The sequence below is a fragment of the Hyla sarda genome, chromosome 7 (assembly GCF_029499605.1).
Source record: "Hyla sarda isolate aHylSar1 chromosome 7, aHylSar1.hap1, whole genome shotgun sequence".
Lineage (NCBI taxonomy): Eukaryota > Metazoa > Chordata > Amphibia > Anura > Hylidae > Hyla > Hyla sarda.
The window spans coordinates 22,793,036-22,819,633 of NC_079195.1; the positions used below are offsets into that span (position 1 = coordinate 22,793,036).

The 26,598-nt window shown below is 43.6% G+C and overlaps 1 protein-coding gene across 2 annotated transcripts in view; it reads right to left on the bottom strand.

Moving 5' to 3' along the window:
• SORCS3 (sortilin related VPS10 domain containing receptor 3) overlaps positions 1 to 26,598 on the bottom strand; it is a 680,789-nt gene that overhangs the window by 468,113 nt on the left and 186,078 nt on the right. For both annotated transcript variants that reach the window (XM_056530530.1, XM_056530531.1), the window contains exon 3: positions 5,779 to 5,878. In XM_056530530.1, the coding sequence (XP_056386505.1) occupies positions 5,779 to 5,878 (100 nt within the window). The remainder of the gene's footprint in view (positions 1 to 5,778; positions 5,879 to 26,598) is intronic.

A 26,598-nucleotide genomic window follows, 5' to 3' on the forward strand; every position in this document is an offset into this window, starting at 1 on the left:
GTAAGGCTAGGTTCACACTAAGGAATTTCCTCCTGCAATTCCGCTTTGAAATTGCAGGCAGAAATTCCGCTTACTAAAATATATAGTATAGTGAATGGGTTTCCATTCACAAATTCACACTTCGGAATTTGTGAAGCGGAGTTTGTGAATGGAAAATCCACTTGGAAGAATGGTGTTGCTCATTCTTCAGGCGGAAATACTTGCGGAACACATTGCAGTCTATTGGAGACTGCAGTGTTGGCGCGGTCCTAGCGCCGACTGATTCAGTCGGCGCTATGACCGGAATGTTCTGTCCGGAGATTCCGCAGTGTGAACCTAACCTAAATGGGAGTGTGGAATCCCATAGAAGTCTGTGGGCTTTAATTTGAGGCAGAATTCCACAAGCAGAAATACTGCCATGTAAATGTACCCTAAGGCTAGGTCCACACTGTGGAATCTCCAGGCAGAAAATTTCCACCCAGAGATTCCGAGTGGGGCCAGGACCGAGTGGGGTCAGTCGGCGCTAGGACCGCACGGACACTGCAGTCTCCAATAGACTGCAATGTGTTCCGCGAGTATTTCCGCCTTAAGAATGAGCAACGCCATCCTTCAGGCAGAAATTTTCAAGCGGATTTTCCGTTCACAAATTCTGGTTCACAAATTACGAAGTGTGAATTTGTGAACGGAAACCCATTCACTATACAATACATTTTAGTAAGTGGAATTTCTGCCTGCAATTTCAAAGCGGAATTGCAGGCGGAAATTCCGTAGTGTGAACCTAGCCTTAGATTGGCCTCGGATACACATGAAAGGTCCTGCTTCACTACAATGTCCTCCAACAACCTGAATTGGTCCCACTCCTCCGCTTCTTTTTTGATCTGGTATCTCTCCTGACTAGTAGTGTAGTATATTTAATAGAAAGAAGTATGGAGAATATCCACTTATGTTGTTATTACCACTTATAAGATGTTCTTGGTTCTGTAAATATTGTGGTGACCGGCCATAGTTTCTGCTGCATCGGTGTCGCGTTGTATAACCCACAGTAAACTGGTGCTCCATGGAAACACCACTCGGTTCATGTGTCACATCGGTCCTTACCTTGAGCCTGAAACCAAAACTCTTTGTATTCTATTGAAACATTTTCTTTAATAAAAACAGACTAACATAACAAAAAAATAATAATAAATTACCTCAATCACTTCACTGTATAAAAGCTGCAGACAGGATCTCTTTTATCTATCTGACTTTTTGTTTCCCAAAAGATACTTGGCACCAAATCCACCTGAAAGTCTCTTATCCTTATCCCTCCGGGTGAACAACATATCTATTGTCATGGACCGACCAGGGGGACAGGGAGAGTGAGCCCTAATCTGACCCTAAAACATCTCTCCCTGTCTGCTTGCCCATCCACCCTAAACGACGGATCAAGAACTGGGCGCTGGTCCCTTCCTGCACTAAAGTGCAGTGGCGTAAAAAACGCATAATATACATAGTCGATCACAGACCAGAACAGAAACAGAAAACTACTAGAAAACCAGATATATCAGACAGAATACAAATACTAACAGGGCAGAATAGAAACTCACAAACAGAGCAGAATATAGTGAATTAATAAACAGTTCATAAACCGGATATCAAATAAGCGGCAGACATGATAAAATGAACAAGACTAGGCATGATATAAGTATACAGCAGAATGCAGGAGATGAAGGGGATAAACAGAAGAACTGAGAGCCAAAACACTAAGCTGAACAGGTAACATAAGACACTGTCCACAAACAGCTACAAGTACAAAATATCAGATCAACCAAACAGGATGTAAATATAGGACACTGTTCACACTGGGACACAGAACATACAAACTGGACTCCCCACTTCACTACAGGAGTAGCCATTAATAATAAAGCCAAATAGGCTACTGGTTAGCGGACACACTCCACCATGTGGACAAAATGCTTACCCAGTATGAAACAGAAATATAATACATGAAACACTAGACTAGAACCGGATGAGTCTGATTAGACTCCAGAATACCGAACAAGAATATAACATACAGAGCACAGGGTACAAGCAAGACTTAGACATAGTGTGAACACAGACAGAGCAGAACGAACAAACATAATCCTAAAACCGACTAATGTAAAACAGACTAAAATACAAGGAGCATATTATAAAACCATGGCTAAAAACCCAGATGAAAAGACAATATAAATGCTCAAGCAGACATAGTCAGAATATAACACAAACAGACATAGTAGTATTGCACTCAATAACCAGCACCAGAATGCAGGAGAATTCTGGCTAAATAACTCCACCCGAGTTTTCATTTGCTCTGAGCATTAACTATTCCCTATCCAGGTGGAATAGCAAACTGCTCTGAACGAACTAGTGTGTGAATACACACCTAAACATAAAAATACAAAAACAAATAAATGGACATACATCTATCAAAGGGGGGGCATGTTAAATAAAAAGGGCTTTTTGGGCAAATATTATGGATGACCTATCCACAGAATAGGTCATTAATAACTAATCGTCAGGGCACCGGGACGCAGCACCCCTGATCATCAGCAGATCCGTACATTGTTTTCAGAGATGGTGCCAAGTTATTATGGTGCTGCTCCAGATGTAGGGCCGGTTCTGCCTGTAGGCAAAATAGGCAGCCACCTAGAGCGCTGCTCTGCTCGCTGCAATAAAGTTAGTAACCAGACAGCATCTGAAGCACCTGCCGCTCAACCGAAGCACCCGCCCATCCAGAACCACCATCCCGTGAGAAGGGGGTTTGTAACAGTGTGTCACCTTAGTTGTAAGGTGGAGCGTGCCAATGGGCGGAGCCAATGGGAAGGGTCAGAATTATATATGCGTGACATCACAGGATACACATATGTGGGGGGAAATTTTGTCCTATTCTGACCCCTATAACTTTTTTATTTCTCCTTATACGGGCCTGTGTGAGGGCTCATTTTTGCTCCCCCAATCTGCAGTTTTTAACAGGACCGTTTTTATGTGACTTTTTGATCGCTTTTTTTTTAATTAAATTCGGGAGTTGCAGTTAGTTACTAACTACAACTCCCAGCCTTTGGCTCAGCAGCTGCACCAAACGGAAACTACAACTCCCAGCTTGTTGGACTATATAGGAGTATATAGTATAGGTCAGTGTTTCCCAACCAGGGGTGCCTCCAGCTGTTGCAAAACTACAACTCCCAGCATGTTGGACTATATAGTAGTATATAGTATAGGTCAGTGTTTCCCAACCAGGGGTGCCTCTGGCTGTTGCAAAACTACAACTCCCAGCATGCCCGGACAGCCAACGGCTGCCCGGACATGCTGGGAGTTGTAGTTTTGCAACAGCTTGAGGCGCTTTGGTTGGGAAACACTGGTATAGATTATGCTGCAACATTACGGGAATTGGAGGATTGGTTGGGTAAATACTGGCCATTGCATTGCCGGTATTTTCAATATAAAAATACGGGCAGGTGGCCAAAATACGGGCTGTGCCAGTAAAATGCCAGCCAGGTGGCAACCCTATCTACATCATGGTGTCTGAAAGCAGACCGCAGCTTCTCCCACAGATAGCAGGCCTGACAATACAGACATAACCACCATCTTGCAGCTAAGTCTAGCGGGGGACAGAGGAGTCTGCAGAGGGGGAGGGGGGGTCAGGGGAGGGAAGAATGGGGGTTAGAGGGGTCTAGAGGGGAACAGAGGGGTCTGCAGAGGAGGGGCAGAATGGGGGGCAGAGGAGTCTAGAGGGGGGGACAGAGGGGTCTGTAAAGGGAGCACAGAGAAGATGGGCAGATATGTCTAGAGAGGGATAAAGAAGTCTCTAGGAGGACAAACGCGTCCGGGAGAGAACAGAGAAGAAGAGCACTGTGTTCCAAAAAGAAAATAATTTCCTCTGTAGTATTCAGCAGCTAATAAGTACTGGAATGATTAAGATTTTTTAATAGAAGTCATTTACAAAACTGTTTAACTTTCTGGCACCAGTTGATTTAAAAAAAATAAAAAATTTCCACGGGAGTACCCCTTTAAATATAGGATAAGGATCTGCTGACAAAGTGGGGAATCATTGAATTCCACATCTGGAGCCAAGACTTGCAGATCCCATACATTATTTACTGCCAACACCTTATCTGTACTGACTGGCCTTTTATCTCCTTTCAGGGCAAGTCCATGTTTTTTTAGTGTGGCCCAGATCAGCACAGGTGCTGAAGAAAGGCCAAGTTGCATATGAACATTAGTGAATAGGGGACGTTGTTGGCCCACCCCGACCTCAGTCACCATAGTACAGTAAATTTCTAGAGGGCCGTTGGATGGCGTGCACAGCATTATAGGTATCTGAAAATTGAAAGGGTACTGTAAATAAAAGGAAATAATGCTTATTGAGAGAGGAAAGGAAACAATAGAAGCTCACACAACAGGAAGTACAATCCACATAAATATGATGATTGCTTGTATGCTCTGGATACCATATACAAGTACCACATATCAAAATATACAAGTACCACATATTAAAATAACCCCCCCCCCCCCATTGTAAATTCGGTTATAAAAAGAATTACTGTACTAACAATGTAAATCACTTAACACAACTGATATAACAAGTGGCTTCTCAAAATTCAACACAAAGTTACACTTTTTTTTCCCTTAAGTCTCAGAACCATTCACTGCCTGAATAGAACCCTGCATAGGAGCCCATAGTACATGTGCAAATCAGCTGTCTTCAGTCCATTTGCTGCAGACTATTTGTTGTAGCACAGCGCTTTCATCTATAGTGTCAGACAACACAGTGAGCTAAGGCCATCAGTGATTCCTAAATATATATATATATATATATATATATATTATTTTATTTTTTTGCTTAGTTTTAACATGTGCCCTGATGAAACCCATTTTTTGGAAAGAAACAGGTAGGGATTTATCTCTTATTTTTTTCAGTTTTTCACTTAGTTTTTTGTTGGCCTTGGGAGAAGATAGGGTATTTCTTAGTTAGGGCAGGGTCAGTGTAGGCTGCCGACTAGGGCAAGTCTTCACGAAAATATCAAGTACGTTTAGGAACCACACAAGGAAAGTACGAAACTGAAGACTCCTACTTGTGACTACATGCTTCAGTCTTAATTTTCTTCATCTATTTGCAATTTCATGATCTACAGTATCACCCTTGTCATTACCCTTGTCTCTAACCTATAAATGTTCAAAATTTCCAAAGCCATGTGTCTGTTTTGATAAATCTTGAAATATTATCAATTTGTTACTGTCTAGCCAAGTGTTTTTTTTTTTTTTTTTTCCAAACCTTTGGCTGTCCAGGCATGCTGGATGTTGAAGTTCTGCAACAGCTGGAGCCACCTTGGTTGGAAAACACATGACAAGACCCATATATAATATGACCAGTATTTTAAAAGAATAATAAAAATTACACTTTATTATGATTTACAGTATGTAAGGTGCAGTAATAGCTTTGTGGTCTTGCAAAAAAAAAAAAAGTGGATTTACGGAGTGTGTGTGTGTGTGTGTGGGGGGGGGGGGCATGAATAACTCTCAATCTGATTGCAGTTGTACACGATCTTAGTACTTATTGCCAGCTATTAGTATATGTCCAATCAAAGGTTACTTTACTATGTATCAGTCTGAACTATATACATATTGTTCTGAGGTTCCACATAAAGCATCACATAGAATCCCTTAAAGATAATAAACAATGGAAGTGTACACAATAGTGAGCTCCGCGGGGGGGCTGTAAACCATGCACATATACTTTACATATCTTCCTTTACAATAGCAATGAATCAAGTCATTTACCTTCTTCTTGTTGGTGGGGCTCACATAGAGATAGCTCAGGACGGTCTTCAGACCCACCTTTTCATTAAATTTTTCATAGGTTGTTCCATAATCTGTTGACCTGGAAAATACAAATGTTTTAGTGTTACTTTCCTGCTTTTCCAAGGCCTCTGGTAGTTTAATAAAACTGTCATTTCATTTTCTGCCAATTAATTATGAGATGACTCTGCTGATTCTGTCCCAGGCCGCACAGAAAAGCTGACATGCTGGCCAATTATGACTGCCCTAGTGGCCCATCTGAAAGGGGAATATTTCAAGATTTCTTTAATGTAGTGTGGGAGATTAGCTCTGTAGAGCCTGGCAAATAGCTGAAAATAGCAGTCAGAGACAAGGAAGGGAAACTTAGGTTTAAACAGGGCTTCTAATATTATTTTATTCTCAGAAACTCAAAAAAATGCAGCCAAAAAACAAAGCAACATAGGCGTAAACATAACATATACAGAAATCATCACTGTCCACACAAGTGGCTTACTACTAGCCACCCAACACAACAGTCAACAAATGTATTACACAGGTTACAATATCCCCTTCGAGGATTCAAACTCCTATCAAAGTGTCAGGTTCCTCACAGCCTCAGCTTGCAGATTGATTTATAACTAGTTTTTAAACCCTGTCACCCAGCTGTTTTCAGCACCTTTGCTGATCCAGGCCACATTGAAGAACCTAGCATTATGGACATACATGGAAAATGGAAGCTTGTTCTGCGCTGCCGGATTGGAAGATCAAGGACACGTAAATATGAAACATTAATCATTTATTAAGAACACGCGGCGCGTTTCAGGGTTGTGCAAACCCTCTTTTCAGGTGTGACCAAGAATAACAAATAAAGAAATAGACAAAATAAGTACACGTCACAAAGGAAGTGACGTGACGCTAGGAACAACAAACTAGTATTTTACATAAAAACAATATATAAAAAAATATGACAAGGATAATACAACACATATCTAGCCCAATTAACCATAAAGGCATGTTAAAAAAAAAATACATATAAACATATTTTAAGGCATAAATATGAAAACACATTTGAAAACCTGGATTGGTTTAAGAAGGGGATGAAAAGCCCCACTACCAACCTTCCTCCCATCCCATTAAAATCCAGGCCAAAAAAAAGTCCTGCCAATGTCCCTAGCAAGCTATGTCTTGCTAGGAATTTTAACTTTTTTTGTATTTACCATATCTCACCCAGCTGTGCTTTTGGGGCCCAAAATACCTTGGGTAAATATAGAAATCCGTGACGACCAGTCCTGTCACTGTCTCAGAGTGGTTAGTCACATACAAAATAGCTAAAGAAAAAATCCAGAAATATTAAAAATATATTTATATAGAAGAACATAGTGTATTAATATGTAATTTTATAATCATCTAGTCCCTTTAACCCCGTAAAGACTCAGCAAATTTTATTTTTGCATTTTTGTTTTTTCCTCCTCACCTTCTATAAATCGAATCAACTTTTTTATATTTTTATTCACAGACAAGTATGAGGGTTTGTTTTTTGCGCGACCAGTTGTCCTTTGTAGTGACATCACTCATTTTACCATAAAATGTATGGAGCAACCAAAAAAATACTATTTGTGTGGGGTAATTTATAAGAAACCGCAATTTAGCAAATTTTGGAAGGTTTTGTTCTCACACTGTACAATTTAAGGTAAAAATGACATGTTTTCTTTATTGTGTGGGTCAATACAATTAAAATGATACCCATGATTACATACTTTTCTATTATTGTACCGCTTTTAAAAAAATCTCAAACTTTTTAACCAAATTAGTACATTTAAAATCCCTCTATTTTGAAGGCTTATTTTTTGTGCCGTGATCTGTACTTTTTATTGGTTCCACATTTGCGTCTATGAAATTTTTAGTAAACTTTTTATAAATTTTTTAGTTTGGAAATTTACGCACACAGCGATACCAAATATGTTTATTCACTATTTTTTTTACAAAAAAGGACAATATACATTTTTATTGGGGGAGAGGATTTTTCACATGTTTTTTCCTTTTATTTTTCCCCTTTTTTACAGTTTTTATGTCCCCACAGGGGACTGTTTATTGCAATCACTTGATTGCAGATACTGAACAGTGCTATGCATAGGGCATAGCACTGATCAGTATTATCGGCTATCTTCTGTTCTGGTCTGCTCGATCGCAGACCAGAGCAGAAGACCCGAGGAAGGCGGCGGAGGCAGGTGAGGGGACCTCAGTCTGCCGTTCTGGATCCCTGCGGCAGCGATGCGAGCGATGCGATCATCCATTTTAGTGACTGCACTGCCGCAGATGCCATGATCTGTATTGATCACGACATCTGAGGGGTTAATGGCACACATCAGCACGATCGCTGATGTGCGCCATTTCCGGCGGGTCCCTGGCTGCTGATAGCACCCCGGGGGGGGGTGCTCGCGGTCATGCATTAAGTACCAATGCACCAGGACGTACATTTACGTTCTGCATCATTAAGGGGTTAAAATCCTTAATGTAAATAGCCCCTGTCAGATTAAAAAAAACTTTTAATATATTGTACATCTTGGCAAAACATTAAACTTTCTAATATACTTCATAAGAAAAATTAATTTCCTTTTTATAGAAAACATGGCTTTTAGAAATCAGGGTTTTGAACTGTAAAGAACTGTGGCCGGGGACAACACTGTATTTTATTCTAAGTATTGGTGGCACAGATCTGATCTTCTCGAGGACTTATGGTCACCAAAGAACAACTGTTAAGAAAGATGCTAAGGGGTGGGCACTTTATTGGGTGTGTCTGTCATGTTAAGGGGTGGGCACTTTAATGGGTGTTTGTCATGTTAAGGGGTGGGCACTTTAAAGGGTGTGTGTGTCATGTTAAGGGGTGGGCACTTTAATGGGTGTGTTTGTTATGTTAAGGGGTGGGCACTTTAATGGGTATGTGTCATGTTAAGGGGTGGGCACTTTAATGGGTGTGTCTGTCATGTTAAGGGGTGGGCAATTTAATGGGTGTGTCTGTCATGTTAAGGGGTGGGCACTTTAAAGGGTGTGTCTGTCATGTTAAGGGGTGGGCACTTTAATGGGTGTGTGTGTCATGTTAAGGGGTGGGCACTTTAAAGGGGTAATCCAGTGGAAAACTTTTTTTTTTAATTGAACTGGTGCCAGAAAGTTAAACAGATTTGTAAATGACTTCTATTAAAATATCTTAATCATTTTGGTACTTTTTAGCAGCTGTATGCTACAGAGGAAATTCTTTACTTTTTGAATCTCTTTTTTGTGTTGTTCACAGTGCTCTCTGCTGACACCTCTGTCCGTGTCAGGAACTGTCCAGAGCAAGAGAAAATCCCCATGGACAGTTCCTGATATGGGCATCAGGTGTCAGCAGAAAGCACTATGGACAACACAGAAAAAAAAGAAATTCAAAAAATAAAGATTTTCCTCTGTAGCAAACAGCTGCCAAAAAGTCCTGAAAGTATTAAGATTTTTTTTTATAGAAGTTTAACTTTCTGACACCAGTTCATTTAAATAAAAAAGTTTTCCACCGGAGTACCCCTTTAAGGGTGTGTCTGTCAGTGCTGACCGATTTCAGACAACAGCTTACAGTGCTGCTCTGAATGTGATTGGAGAAGAGGACATGAGTCAACTCCAAAGAAGAGTTCAGCCCATTTACAGACATCTTTGGGCAGGGGTGTGACTTGTCTGACACCTCCTTCCATTTTATTGTAGTGCTCCCGGCCCTATATTCTCATTGTTTCTGCAGCTGCTCGAATCTTAGCGTTCTCTTTTTTTTTCGGAAGTCTTTTCTGATTTCTCCTTTGTCATCAGACGTTCACTCAAGATGAGATCATTTCCCCCTTTTTTTTCCCCAGACAATATTTTTCATTTTTTATTATTTTAGCTGACGGGTGACATATTTACATGATTTCTCCTTCCTGGAAATAAAGAATTCTATGAATATTTCATACGCTCGCTTGTTTCTCACCGTACTCTCGCCTCAGACTCGTTTCATTGGCTTGCAAATATGAGAACACATTTAGCTAATAGGTGCATGATGGGAATTGTAATTTTACCGCATTGTACGATGTAAATAAGCCAGGCGAGGGTATTACAAGAGTAAATCTGCAGTAAATACGGCTCGTGGAGTCTTCTCCTTATCCCGGACATTTCGCTATTTCACTTAAGCTTAAACCTTGAGATAAAATAGGACCAAAAGAGAATAATAGTCCCTGGTTTCCCTATCTATGAGTCACATGCTTCGCCATTCCCAGCGCTCGGCTTTACCCGTATGTTTTCTAGCCCCTGTAATCTTAAAAAAAACAACTCCGAGATGTGTAAGAAATGACTTTGATTAATAATTCCTAAGATGTCTTCCCGGAAGCTTCAGAAATCAGATAAGTGGAGACTAACAGAAGTGTCGGTCAGTTCTCCCTCTCGTCTTATCGCATGATCGTCAGATCATGGTTTTTTCCTATTAATGTGTCAGTCACCCCCCCCAGGACCAAACTGAACTTGCGGCTTAGATAGTCCGATCAGGAGATTTATTCCCTTAAACACAATACCATCAGATAAGGAAAACCTTAAGAAGAGATTTCCTTTGTGAGAATGGAAGTGAATGGAGGTTGCACTCCACATATGGACTTTTTTCTCTGACATTATTATTTTTTTAAATAAGCAAGAACACATTTAACCCCTTAAAGGGGTTCTTCACTGGAAAACATCTTATCCCCCATTCAAAGGTTAGGGGATAAGATATCTGATCAGGGGGGTCCCCTGCTGGGACCCCCGCAATCTCCACGCCGGCAGCGTCCGGAACACGGAAGCTTGGAAGGATAGACATGAATAGAAGTACCGATAAGAATGGAGGGGGTGTGGTGGCTGTAGTCACATGGACCAGATGACTGGGGTGTCGCAACGGAGATCGCGAGGGTCCCTAGCTGCGGGACCCCCACGATTAGACAACTTATCCCCTATCCTTTAGACTCCATTTCCTAGTGAAGTAAAGTGGCTGGTCACATGAGTGCAAAGCCCTGCATGCTCAATTTACATATTCATGGTCTGTGACTCCATTTGGCACCTCTGTACTACCGACATAAAGTACCTCTGTACTATACAGTAAATTTGGACAAGTGGAGGTTTCTCTTTCTCCTTGAGGGATCAGGGTTTGTGCTTTGTGTGAACTATAATGATGATCTCATCGTAAAGTGCAACTATAGAGTGCATACCTTGTCAGTTTTTATCTTGAAACCCCACTAGGTTCCCTAAAGATCCTACCTTATGTGAGACCCTTGGTTATAGCATGGGTGGTATTGACCACTAGTCACTGTATTGACAACAAGTCATTCTTGGCCTCACTACAGTCTACTGGCACTCTCTCTTGGGTTCTACCAAGGCCTCTTTTCTTGGTGGGTCTTTGACTTGAATTTCATCGGTTGTGCACACTACCTTCTCCACCTTATACACCTTTTTTCTCTACCACTCTTGGAATGGAGCCAACCTTTCAGGGGTCACTATGCCAATTCAAGATGCCCATTGTGTGATCCCAGAACTTTGCTTTAAAGGGAAACTTTGAACACTTCTGTTACGCCTAGCGCTCCGGGTCCCCGCTCCTCCCCGGAGCGCGTACGGCGTCTCTCTCTCCGCAGCGCCCCGGTCGGTCCCGCTGACCGGGAGCGCTGCACTGTCATGGCCGTCGGGGATGCGATTCGCACAGCGGGACGCGCCCGCTCGCGAATCGCATCCCAGGTCACTTACCCGTTCCCGTCCCCTGCTGTCATGTGCTGGCGCGCGCGGCTCCGCTCTCTAGGGCGCGAGCGCGCCAGCTCCCTGAGACTTAAAGGGCCAGTGCACCAATGATTGGTGCCTGGCCCAATTAGCTTAATTGGCTTCCATCTGCTCCCTGCCTTTATCTGACCTCCTCCCATGCACTCCCTTGCCGGATCTTGTTGCCTTGTGCCAGTGAAAGCGTTTTGTGTGTCCAAAGCCTGTGTACCAGTACTTCTGCTATCCACCCTGACTAAGAACCTTGCCGCCTGCCCCCGACCTTCTGCTACGTCCGACCTTGCTTCTGTCTACTCCCTTGTACCGCGCCTATCTTCAGCAGCCAGAGAGGTTGAGCCGTTGCTAGTGGATACGACCTGGTCACTACCGCCGCAGCAAGTCCATCCCGCTTTGCGGCGGGCTCTGGTGAAAACCAGTAGTGACTTAGAACCGGTCCACTAGCACGGTCCACGCCAATCCCTCTCTGGCACAGAGGATCCACCTCCTGCCAGCCGGCATCGTGACAACTTCAATGATGCATGAATTACATGTCATTGGGGCAGTCTCTGGTGGCTTCTCCCAGCCCCATCAGTCTTCATTGATACAGTAGATCTCTCTAATTCAAGTCATCAGGGTGGTAAGGACAGTCATCAGGGTGGTAAGGACAACCCTGATGACTCATGGTTCAGGCAGCATGAAAGTGATGACAGGTTCTTTCTATTTACTATAGTGAGAACTTACTATTTTTCTTTGGTGCAAATCGTCATGTCTCTGTCCCATTTGGGGGCAAACCAGTAGATGAAACCAAAGACAAATTTGCCAAAAGGAAGGTGCTATATGTAAATCAGTGGTCTCAAACTGTGGCCCTCTGAATGTTGCAAAACTTTAACTCCCAGCATGCCCGGACAGCCAACGGCTGTCTGGGCATGCTGGGAGTTGAAGTTTTGCAAAATCTGGAGGGCCACAGTTTGAGACCAAAATTTGAGACCATTAAACTTTGATTCTTTACCTGGATATCACAGGGACCAAAACAGAACAGCAAATGTGGCTGTTATAAAGTCCTTTAGGACAGAAGGCCCCGGAGGGGCTGACCCGATCTCCTTTTTCTCGAGAACCTATGTAGCATCAGCTTACAAGAAAGGAAAAAATGATCAAGATTCGGTGGAGAACTACGGGATTGAAAAATGTATCCCCTATCTTAAGGATAGGGGATAAGTTTCAGATTGCGGGGGGTCCGACCGCTGGGGCCCCCTACGATCTCCCGTACGGGGCCCCGGCTCTCTGCATAGAGAGGGCGTGTTGACCATCGCACGAAGCAGTGGCCGACACGCCCCCTCAATACACTGCTATGGGAGAGCCGGAAATTGCCGAAGGCATCGCTTCGGCTCTCCCATAGCAGTAAATGGAGGGCGCGTGTCAGCCGCTGCTTCGTGCGGTGTCGACACGCGCTCTCTATGCAGAGAGCCGGGGCCCCATACGGGAGATCGTAGGGGGCCCCAGCGGTCGGACCCCCCGCGATCTGAAACTTATCCCCTATCCTTAGGATAGGGGATAAAATGTTCAATCCCGTAGTTCTCCTTTAAGGAGCAAAATCCCCCTAATACCAATAGTATAGGCACCAGACCAAGACTGATAGAGGACCAACTACAGTATCCTGTTGCTGTGCCCCATACATGTTGCTTTGTCCTAACAGACATATTCATAAGTGCTGACATCGTTCCCAATATTATTTTCTACCTTCGCCCAGAAGTTGATTTGATATAATAAAAGTATTCCGCATGAATTGCAGAGTTGTTTTTACTCCATTTCCCTTTTAAAGGTAACTGCATTTGAAGAGCGTTTTGTTTCTCCTTCTGTTCGCGAGCTGCGTCGGGAGGTTTATAAAGATTTCCGCTCTCCGTCTTATTGCATTTGCTGAAGGTTAAATTGCAGACAATCAGGAGCTGTTTGTAGTCACTCGGCACATAATAAACATTGTTTAGATTTGTTCCTCCTGCAATCACTTAGAGGGGGAAACTTGTTTCTGCAAAACAAACAGACATCTCGGAGTAAAACATAAAACAGATCAGTCGGAATCGTAGCCGGAATAATGGAGCTGATAATTGGGAAACCTGGTGATCTTCCAAACATATAGGAATAAACCAGATAAAACCTGAGGTGCTGTGTTCTTCCTAGTACAGAGACTGAGGGGGCGGAGCATGACAAAGGGATTGTCACCAAAATGATCAAGGGGTGCACAATCCAAATGAGCTGATCACCAGCCTGAGCAAATAGATGTATCTGCATTACATTACCAGAGTTGAGGGTTTCCTCTGCACTGCATGAAAGCGATCATTGGTTTATAAAGGATTCTGTCCACACTGATTAGGTTATGTCTGTATGACTGAAGCCTGCAGGAACCAATGAGGGCATTATCCTGTAGGAAGGAAAATGATGGGTAACTGAACGGCACCTAAGGCACTTGTGTCCGAAGGGTGTTGTAGTTACTGTATTCTTTTACAACTATAACACTTCCTCCTATGTACAAGAATATAACTACTATAATACTGCCCCCTATGTACAAGAATATAACTACTATAATACTGTTCCTATATACAAGATTATAACTACTATAATACGGCCTCCTATGTACAAGAATATAACTACAATAATACTGTCTCCTATATACAAGAATATAACTACTATAATACTGCTCCTATATACAAGAATATAACTACTATAATACTGCTCCTATATACAAGAATATAACTACTATAATACTGCTCCTATATACAAGAATATAACTACTATAATACTGCTCCTATGTACCAGAATATAACTACTATAATACTGCTCCTATGTAAAAGAATGTATATACTATAATACTGCTCCTATGTACAAGAATATAACTACTATAATACTACCCTCTATGTACAAGAATATAACTATTATAATACTGCCCCTATGTGCAAGAATATAACTACTATAATACTGCTCCTATGTAATAGAATATAACTACTATAATACTGCCCCTATGTACAAGAATACAACTACTATAATACTGCTCCTATATACAAGAATATAACCACTATAATACTGCCACATATGTACAAGAATATAACTACTATATACTGCCTCCTATATACAAGAATATAACTACTATAATACTACCCTCTATGTACAAGAATATAACTATTATAATACTGCCCCTATGTGCAAGAATATAACTACTATAATACTGCTCCTATGTACAAGAATATAACTACTATAATACTACTCCTATATACAAGAATATAACTACTATAATACTGCTCCTATATACAAGAATATAACTACTATAATACTGCTCTTATATACAAGAATATAACTACTATAATACTACCCTCTATGTACAAGAATATAACTATTATAATACTGCCCCTATGTGCAAGAATATAACTACTATAATACTGCTCCTATGTACAAGAATATAACTACTATAATACTGCTCCTATATACAAGAATATAACTACTATAATACTGCTCCTATATACAAGAATATAACTACTATAATACTGCTCCTATATACAAGAATATAACTACTATAATACTGCCTCCTATATACAAGAATATAACTTCTATAATACTGCTCCTATATCTACTATTATTCTGCCTCCTATGTAAAAGATCTTTACATCTGCTCGGAAATACCTCTTGTATTCTTTTCTGTGTTTATTAATTTCCTGATGTTCATTCTCCCCCAGAAAACAGTAAGAAAATATCTCCGTTCCCTCAATGAAATGCGCACCATTTTTTTGAATAGTTGCCAAATCTCTCCAGTATTTTTTTACTGCCTTATATTTGCATATCTCTAATAGCATATAATAACATTTTCTACTTCACTTCGATCTGAAAAGGTACTTGAAAAGGAAATTATACCCGAAATAAGTCGGACTTAATTACCTTTCAGAAAGTGCGATCTCTCCTGTCACCGCTCCTTCTGATATATCGCAGCTGCAAACTTTCAATTCGTTTCAGGAAGGAAAAAAAAACTAAAAATGATTGAATGGGAAAGGTTTTTCGTTGCTTTGTACAAAATGTTGAAATTGCGCCAAAAAGTGACGTGCATGCAAATTATCGCTTAAAGGGCTGGTATACCGTCACATGGTAACCTGCAAGTAATCGTGTTGACTCGGAATTACTATGATTAGTAGGCTCATTGACCTCCAGATGCTGCAAAACTTCAACTCCCAACTACAAGAATAGAACTGCTAAATACTGACCCCTATGTACGAGAAAATAACTATAATAATACTGCCTCCTATGTACAAGAAAATAACTATGATAATACTGCTCCTATGTACAGTGGGGCAAAAAAAGTATTTAGTCAGCCACCAATTGTACAAGTTCATCAACTTTAAAAGATGAGAGGCTGTAATTATCATCATAGGTTATAACCTCAACTATGAGAGACAGAAGGAGGAAAACAAATCCATAAAATCACATTGTCTGATTTTTAAAGAATTTATTTTCTAATTATGGTGGAAAGTAAGTATTTGGTCACCTACAAACAAGCAAGATTTCGGGATCTCACAGACCTGTAACTTTTTCTTTAAGAGTTTCCTCTGTCCTCCTGTTTGAACTTGTTATCAGTATAAAAGACACTTGTCCACAACCTCAAACAGTCACACTCGAAACTCCACTATGACCAAGCCCAAGGAGCTGTCGAAAGACACCAGAAACAAAATTGTAGACCTGCACCAGGCTGGGAATATAATACAAGAATACAGTGGTGTTGCGACCCGGGTGCGGCCCGCACCGGGTGACACCAACCTAATGGGGTGACACCAAGATGCTCCGCAGCACCCCCCCCCCTACACCGACACCCCCGTCTGTACCCAACCGGCAGCACCCCCCAGAACCAAACCCCCCGCACCCCACCCCACCCCCCCCGCCTTCACCTGCGCTGTGCGCCCGTCCGACAGCACACCCCCCCCCCCCCGGCATTCACCTGCGCTGTGCGCCCGTCACAACCCCCCCCCCCGTCCTTCATCGCCGCTGTGCGCCCGTCCGTCAGCTGCCCCCCCCCCCGGCCTTCATCGCCGCTGTGCGCCCGTCAGTCAGCACCACCGCATGGGACGTCAGTGACGTCACTCGCAGGGCGCCAGGAGAGAAGGAGCGCTGCGCTAGATGGGTGAGTGTGTGTGTGTGTCTGTCTCTCTGTCTGTCGCTATCTCTGTCTGTGTGTGACTGTCTTTGTGTGACTGTCTGTGTGTGTGTGTGTGTGTGTGTATGTATGTGACTGTGTGTGACTCGGTGTGTGTGTGTGTGTATGTGACTGTGTGTGACTCTGTGTGTGTGTATGTATGTGACTGTGTGTGACTCTGTGTGTGTGTGTATGTGACTGTGTGTGTGTGTGTTGCAGGGGGACCCAGGAGCGCTACACCACTGCCCACAATCATTTCTTGTATTGGAATTATGTAGGAAGCCTTCTGGTGTGCCAAGTATGCCTTATTTTCTGTGTGTGACTCTGTGTGTGTGTGTGTGTGTGTGACTCTGTGTGTGTGACTCTGTGTGTGTGACTCTGTGTGTGTGTTTGACTGTGTGACTCTGTGTGTTTGACTGTGTGACTGTGTGTGACTCTGTGTGTGTGACTGTGTGACTCTGTGTGTGTGACTGTGACACTGTGTGTGTGTGTGTGTGTGTCTGTCTGTGAGTGTGTGTCTCTCTGACTGTGTGTGTGTATCTCTGTGTTGTATGTGTTTTTTTTTTTTTTTTTTGGGGGGGGGGGTTTAAACAGCGATCTAATTTGGGGAGACTTTGACCCATTGTGGGGAACCTGCGGCCTAATGTGGGGTAACTACTACCAAATGTGCGGAGTCTATGCTACCTAATGTGGGGATTCTATGCTACCAAATGTGCGGAGTCTATGCTACCTAATGTGGGGATTCTATGCTACCTAATGTGGGGAGTCTATGCTACCTAATGTGGGGAAACTGCTACCTAATGTGGGGAATCTGTGCTACCAAATGTGGGGAGTCTACGCTACCTAATGTGGGGAATCTGTGCTACCGAATGTGGGGAATCTATGCTACCTAATGTGGGGAAACTGCTACCTAATGTGGGGAAACTGTGCTACCTAATGTGGGGAAATTGCTACCTAATGTGGGGGAACACGTACCAAATGTGGGGAATCTATGCTGCCTAATGTGGGGAAAATATGCTACCTAATGTGGGGGAACTGCTGCCTACCTAAAGTGGGGGAACTGCTGCCTACCTAATGCTCCCCCCCTGGCAGTAGCACCCTCATCATCCACCAGCAACACCCCCCCCCCAGCAGTAGCACCTCCATCAGCAGATCCTGATGGTGGATGATGGCGGTGCTCCTGCCAGGAGGATGATCCTGCGGATGGATGATGGGGGTGATACTGCCAGGGGGGATGGCCAGTTGCATCCTCATCATCCTCCAGCAACACCCCCCCAGTAGTAGCACCCCCATCATCCACTAGCAACACCACCAAAACCCCCCTCCCGTGATAATAGCATCAGCTAACGGATGTTGAGGGGTGTTACTGCGGTTGTGGTATTATATTCAGAGGGTGCACTGTATGGCAACGTTAAATTCAGAGGGCGCAGTTTGTGGTAGTATTATATTCAGAGGGTACAGTGGGTGGTAGTATTATATTCAGGGGTACAGTGTGTGGCGGTATTATATTCAGGGGTACAGTATGTGGTAGATTTATATTCAGAGGGTACAGTATGTGATGGTATTATATTCAGAATGTACAGTGTGTGGTAGTATTATATTCAGAGGGTACAGTGTAGGGCGGTATTATATTCAGGGGTACAGTATGTGGTAGATTTATATTCAGAGGGTACAGTATGTGATGGTATTATATTCAGAATGTACAGTGTGTGGTAGTATTATATTCAGTGGGTACGGTGTATGGAAGGTTTATAATCAAAGAGTATAGTGTATAGTAGTATTATATTTAGAGGATACAGTGTCTGGCAGGTTTATAATAATACTTGTTTTCATATAGAGGATGAGAATGCGCTGAGATAGTGAGGAGACGTCTGGGCGTCACATTCTACAGACAGAAGTTTTAGCTGGACCAGGCGGTATGTACCATCTGAATTAGATAAGGAAAGACTATAGAGAAGACGTCACCTATAGTCACTGATATTATTGTACATTCTCCTCTCTGTGTCCTATCAGAGCTGGAGTCACTTGTCAGTTCTACAGTTATGGTGAGTGAAACTACAACTCCCAGCATAACCTCACCACTGCTCAAAGGGGTACTCTACTGGAAAACATTTTTTTTTTATCAATTGGTGCTACAAAGTTAAACAGATTTGTAAATTACTTCTATTTAAAAATCTTAATCCCTCCAGTACTTATTAGCTGCTGTATAAGTGATTCACAGGAAGTTCTTTTCTTTTTTAATTTATTTTCTGTCTGACCACAGTGCTCTGTGCTGACACCTCTGTCCATGTCAAGAACTGTCCATAGTAGGAGCAAATCCCCATAGCAAACCTATCCTGCTCTGGACAGTTCCTGACATGGACAGAGGTGTCAGCAAATAGCACCGTGGTCAGACTGGAAAGAACTACACAACTTCCTGTGGAGCATACAACAGCTGATAAGTACTGTAAGGATTAAGATTTTAAATAGAAGTAATTTAAAAATCTGTTTAACTTTCTGGCACCAGTTGATATAAAAGTAAATGTTTTCCAGTGGAGTACCCCTTTAAGTAATTCTGGGAGCTGTATATTTAAATGGTGAAAACTTCTTTAACACTTTCCTATTCTGTGGCAACTGGTATATCTGATTATTATACTGGAATTTCTCACAATGCGCTACAACAGTGGTGTCTGTCACAACAGGCTAAAAACTTACTGAGGGGGGGGGGGGGGAGGTATGGGGTGACACCATTTTCTACCGCACCAGGTGACACCAACCCTAGCAATGCCACTGCAAGAATATAACTACTACTACTTAAATTGACTGTCAGATTACATTAGGATTTGATGACTGATTTGGATTCACACTGGAGCAGGGACATCTATCTATTGATAGGAGTCCATGCTCCTATACACTGATCAGCTGGAGCATACATTGCCAGCCTTTGCATGCTCACTGCTCAGCCAAATGTTTTGAGGGTAAGCAGAAATTAATTCAGAAGTATGTACAGGAGCAGGTATGCAGGTTAAAAGTCAAGAGTCCCTGCTCCTTTGCATTGAATAGTGACATACACTGTTTTTGCACAAATAAATGTACTGTGGGCACAACTTTCATGCCTGTGCATGCTCTATGCCACCCAGGGCCAGTTCTGCCTATAGGCAAAATAGGCAGCAGCATAGAGATCTGGATCCATCTGACCAGGCCATGTTTCTCCACAGAGATCTGGATCCATCTGACCAGGTCCTGTTTCTCCACCGACATCTGGATCCATCTGACCAGGTCATGGTTCTCCACAGAGATCAGGATCCATCTGACCAGGCAATGTTCTCCACATAGATCAGGATCCATCTGACCAGGCCATGTTTCTCCACAGAGATCTGGATCCATCTTACCAGGCCATGTTTCTCCACAGAGATCAGGATCCATCTGACCAGGCCATGTTTCTCCACAGAGATCTGGATCCATCTGACCAGGCCATGTTTCTCTATAGAGATCTGGATCCATCTGACTAGGCCATGTTTCTCCACAGAGATCTGGATCCATCTGACCAGGCAATGTTCTCTATAGAGATCTGGATCCATCTGACTAGGCCATGTTTCTCCACAGAGATCTGCATCCATCTAACCAGACCATGGTTCTCCACAGAGATCAGGATCCATTTGACCAGATCATGTTTCTCCACAGAGATCTGGATCCATCTGACCAGGCCATGTTTCTCCACAGAGATCTGGATCCATCTGACCAGGCCATGTTTCTCCACAGAGATCAGGATCCATCTGACCAGGCCATGTTTCTCCACAGAGATCTGGATCCATCTGACCAGGCCATGTTTCTCTATAGAGATCTGGATCCATCTGACTAGGCCATGTTTCTCCACAGAGATCTGCATCCATCTAACCAGACTATGGTTCTCCACAGAGATCAGGATCCATCTGACCAGATCATGTTTCTCCACAGAGATCTGGATCCATCTGACCAGGCCATGTTTCTACACAGAGATCTGGATCCATCTGACCAGGCCATGTTTCTCCACAGAGATCTGGATCCATCTGACCAGGCCATGTTTCTCCACAGAGATCTGGATCCATCTGACCAGGCCATGTTTCTCCACAGAGATCTGGATCCATGTGACCAGGTCATGTTTCTCCACAGAGATCTGTATCCATCTGACTAGATCATGTTTCTCCACAGAGATCTGGATCCATCTGACCAGACCATGTTTATCCACAGAGATCCTGATCCATCTGACCAGACCATGTTTATCCGCAGAGATCTGGATCCATCTGACCAGGCCATGTTTCTCCACAGAGATCAGGATCCATCTGACCAGGTCATGTTTAGCCACAGAGATCAGGATCCATCTGACCAGGTCATGTTTCTCTACAGAGATCTGGATCCATCTGACCAGGCCATGTTTCTCCACAGAGATCTGGATCCATCTGACCAGGTCATGTTTCTCCACGGAGATCTGGATCCATGTGACCAGGTCATGTTTCTCCACAGAGATCTGTATCCATCTGACTAGATCATGTTTATCCACAGAGATCTGGATCCATCTGACCAAACCATGTTTCTCCACAGAGATCAGGATCCATCTGCCCAAGCCATGTTTCTCCACAGAGATCTGGATCCATCTGACCAGACCATGTTTATCCACAGAGATCCTGATCCATCTGACCAGACCATGTTTATCCGCAGAGATCTGGATCCATCTGACCAGGCCATGTTTCTCCACAGAGATCAGGATCCATCTGCCCAGGTCATGTTTAGCCACAGAGATCAGGATCCATCTGACCAGGTCATGTTTCTCTACAGATATCTGGATCCATCTGACCAGGCCATGTTTCTCCACAGAGATCTGGATCCATCTGACCAGGTCATGTTTCTCCACAGAGATCTAGATCCATCTGACCAGGCAATGTTCTCCACATAGATCAGGATCCATCTGACCAGGCCATGTTTCTCCACAGAGATCTGGATCCATCTGACCAGGCCATGTTTCTCTATAGAGATCTGGATCCATCTGACTAGGCCATGTTTCTCCACAGAGATCTGGATCCATCTGACCAGGCAATGTTCTCTATAGAGATCTGGATCCATCTGACTAGGCCATGTTTCTCCACAGAGATCTGGATCCATCTGACCAGGCCATGTTTCTCCACAGAGATCAGGATCCATCTGACCAGGCCATGTTTCTCCACAGAGATCTGGATCCATCTGACCAGGCCATGTTTCTCTATAGAGATCTGGATCCATCTGACTAGGCCATGTTTCTCCACAGAGATCTGCATCCATCTAACCAGACTATGGTTCTCCACAGAGATCAGGATCCATCTGACCAGATCATGTTTCTCCACAGAGATCTGGATCCATCTGACCAGGCCATGTTTCTCCACAGAGATCTGGATCCATGTGACCAGGCCATGTTTATCCGCAGAGATCTGGATCCATCTGACCAGGCCATGTTTCTCCACAGAGATCTGGATCCATCTGACCAGGTCATGTTTCTCCACAGAGATCTGGATCCATCTGTCCAGGTCATGTATCTCCACAGAGATCTGGATCTATTTGACCAGGTCATGTTTAGCCTCTGCTCAATGTCAAGTGCCTCTGCCTTTGGCTGTCCGGGCATGCTGGGAGTTGTAGATTTTCAACAGCTGGAGGCACCCTAGTTGGGGAACACCGGCTTCGATCATTGGATTTTCCCATCTAATGTGGATTCACACTGAAACTGACCATGATTCTAATTTCAGAGAAGATCCGATGCGAGGGCAGCGGGCTCTAGTAAAGTGACTAATCAGTATTGTGCATCACTAAAAAGCTCTATGGGTTAACTATAAAAACCCAATAACTCACACAGAAAACCATTTCATCAGCTTAAATTCCCGGGCGGCCGCCGTGGTCCTGAGCCCAATAATCAGATTCTAAGTAAAAACGCTTCTGCCGGCCGCTGAGATAATTATTAAATTCATTAATATTTTTTCTTCAAGAACAAGTTCAGTTTCGCGTCTCAGAAACCTAATTTGTTTCCACTGTATGACAATTTCTTCCCATCAAGACCAATTTTGGCGTCTCCATTGATGGGCTGAAGCGAGCAGTCGGTGACTGAAGTCATCTGCCAGCCGTATAACGACAGGCTCCAGGGGCCGAGGCGCAGAAATGTAATGTCCTTGCAAAGTTGGCGGTTTTCACTCACTGGTTTATGAACAGCGCGGTAGGGCTCCGTATTCTTTACCTGGTCTAAAGAAATCAATTTGCTATTAAACCTCATTGTTTGGGCCTGACTTAATGCTGTGTCACAGGCTGTAGCCATATCAAATTGTCTTCAAGTCATTTGCACAAAATTGTGCCAAAATACCAGCAGTTTAATGAAACTAGGTCTACAAAAGAAAAATAGAAGCCACCACGTGTAAACGCGGCCTAAACACTTTATTGAATGAAGTATTATTTGGTAGGTAAATCACCTGATATGTTCCAGATGACAACAACTCCAGCGACAGCTTTCTAGGCCCACTGCTGTGTTCATGTGTCCACATTCTCATTTTACTCCTGGGTCCATGTTCCAGTGCTGGTTCTGTATCTACATTCCAGTCCTGCTGTTGTTTCCCTGTTCCAGTCCTGCTGCTGTGTCCATGTTTCAGTGCTGCTTCTGTATCTACATTCCAGTCCTGCTGTTGTGTCCCTGTTCCAGTCCTGATGCTGTGTCCAGTTTTCAGTCCTTCTGCTAAGTCCATGTGTTCCATTTTACTGTTGAGTCTATGTCTGAGTCCTGCTACAGTGTCCATGTGTGGTGTCACAGGGGTGCAAGATATACTCTTCAAATTGTGACGCCAGGGCACCATTAACCTACACAGTCTGAGGTGCAGACACTTGAGTGTAAAGCAGGTATGATGCTTTTCACCCACTTGAATTGACTGGCTATTAGATATGACAGACTTGAGACTGGGAGATATCCCACACTGACTAGGGTTCTGCTAAGGTCCAATTTACTGACACCGCCAGGGTATGAACTCCCCATCTCCTGTGCGGGGAACACTTGCAGAATGGCGGGGTTGATTTGATAAGAGATTTTCTTCAGGCTTCCCTTGGAATCACCTCACACTTCTTCCGAATCCTTTCCACACTGCAGCTTACATGGAGCTCTTTAACAGAACAAATATTATAATTAATATTACAGCATCACCTGAGCAGCAGGGCCTAGGTCAGGCACCTGAAGCAATGTTTATCTGACAGGATGCACTCCGGTACTGGGACACCACACATGTTCCAGTCCTGCTGCTGTGTCCATGTTCTAGTCCTGCTGCTGTGTCTACTGTATATTCTAGTCCTGCTGCTGAATTCATGTGTCCAAACTTCCATTTTACTGCTGCATCTACATTCCATTCCTGCTACTGAGTCCATGTTCTAGTCCTGCTGCTGTGTTCATGTTCAAGTCCTGCTGCTGTGTCCACGTTCCAGTCCTGCTGCTGTGTCCACGTTCCAGTCCTGCTGCTGTATCTATGTGGACACATTTCCATTATGCCGTTGAGCAATAGGGACATACTGAAGCAGAACATGATCCCATCCCTACAGATACTGGGCCGAAGGGCAGTATTCACACATGATAAAGACAGCAAACCTACCTCCAAAGTGACCACTGCCGTGCTAAAGAAGCTGAGGGTAAAGGTGATGGACTGGCCAAGCATGTCTCCAGACTTAAACCCTATTGAGAATCTGTGGGAAATCCCACAGAAGGTGGGGAGCAAAAGGTCTCTAACACCCACCAGCTCCATGATGTCATCATGGAGGAGGGAAGAGGACTCCAGTGACAACCTGTGAAGATCTGGTGAACTCCATGTCCAAGAGGCTCAAGGCAGAGCTGGAAAATAATGGGGGCCAAAGAAAATATTAACACTTTGGGCTTAAATTGCATATTTCCACTAAGAGGTATAATCTTATTTTGGGAGATACTTTATTACTAAAACAGCCCTGCCTTCCTTCTCTTGTTTCTATGATTCAGACCTGCTTCTGTATCCATGTTCTTTGCTAACGTGGCAATGTTCCTTCATTGTCTCCATCTGTCCTGTCATCCTTGCTGTGTCTGGCTGCTAACTCGGGTTCTACCTTAAAGGGGTACTCTGCCTATAGACATTTTATCCCCTATGCAAAGGATAGAGGATAAGATGTCTGATCGCAGGGGGCCTGGCCGCTGGGGACCCACGCGATCTCTCGAGTGCTGGAAGCTTGTGACGTGACGGTCACGCCCCGCTTGTGACGTCACAGCCATGCCCCCTCAATGCAAATCTATTGGAGGGTGTCACGCCCCCTCCCATAGACTTGCAATGAGGGGGCATGGCCGTGACGTCACGAGCGGGGCGTGACCGTCATCAACCTCCGCCCCACTCCATGCACCGGATGTCTGGGGTGCCGCAGCCGAGATTGCGAGGGTCCCCAGCGGCAGGACCCCCGAGATCACACATCTTATCCCCTATCCTTTGAATAGGGGATAAGATGTCTAGGGCAGGAGTACCCCTTTAAATTAGTGCTGAACCAGCGGCTGCCCCAAGGATTCCCATTCTCAACTCCTCTTTATGCTTCACTTACATTTCGCCCTGTCTTGTGTTTACGTGTATTTCACTCCGGTGACAGCTAACGGCAGAAGCTGCATTTTCATTCTCGTAGACAAAAACTTACAACTCAAGTGAACCCAGACTAAGCGACATTCCTATTGGTGGAGCAAACATCAATCTCTTTCAATGGATAAAACTGAAGAAAATGCACTTTTGTTGACTTCCAAATCCAGACTCTATTAGATCGATGTAACATGGACGCCGGACACGGCCGCAGCCTTTATGTGACTTATTAGTGAGCGCTGGGACTCGGGACGATCATTAGCCTAATGAATGTTGTTTGTAAAACCTAAAGGAACGCTATCACCGGATGCACATGGTGAGCGGCTCCTCAGACTGTGACCGCGGAGGGGGCACTTTTTGTCTAAGTGACTGTAGAAAGTAATGAATTAGTCTCCGATGAGGGAAGATTTATAATCCGCTCCAGTATTTTGGCCCAAATAACAGATTAACCTTCAGACTTGAAACCTACACTATTGTAATTTTAAAGAAGCACTCCATTTTTTCTTTCATCCATATCATTCACACTCACCATCCTACAGTGCTATCTGTTTCATTCCAGTGCAGCTGAATCTATACATTTTATTACTCAAATTCGGTCATGTGATCATTAGTCTGACTCTCCAAATCTTCCAGTACCTAATTGTTCCAACAGGAGATCAGACTCCTATGGACAACAAGATGACATAATCACCTATCAGTTCCCTCTTGCTATCTCTATGGGATCAGGATATATAGTAGTTATATACCGCCCCTCCAGCTCTATCTGTTTACTGCTGCTATCTCTATGGAATCATGATATATAGTAGTTATACACCTCCCCTCCAGGTCTATCTGTATACTACTGCTATCTCTATGGAATTAGGATATACAGCAGTTATATATCTCCCCTCCAGCTCTATCTGCATACTGCTGCTATCTCTATGGGATCAGGATATATAGTAGAATACAGCTGGTTCTGTGAGACCCTGGCGAGGTTCCCGCAGAATTCCGGCAGAAAATTCTGATTTCGGCTAAGAGGCGCACACACAAGTATTTTGCAAAGAAGCAGGCTTTATTGGTTCATAAAACATGCAGAGTGAAAGGGACAACGCGTTTCAAAGGTTTTCCTTCTTCTTCATGTCCTGAAGAAGAAGGAAAACCTTTGAAACGCATTTTCCCGTTAACTCTGCATGTTTTATGAACCAATAAAGCCTGCTTCTTTGCACAATACTTGGGTGTGCGCCTCTTAGCCAAAATCGGAATTTTCTGCCGAAATTCTGCGGGAACCTCGCCAGGGTCTCACAGAACCAGCTGTTTTCTCCTGTATCCACA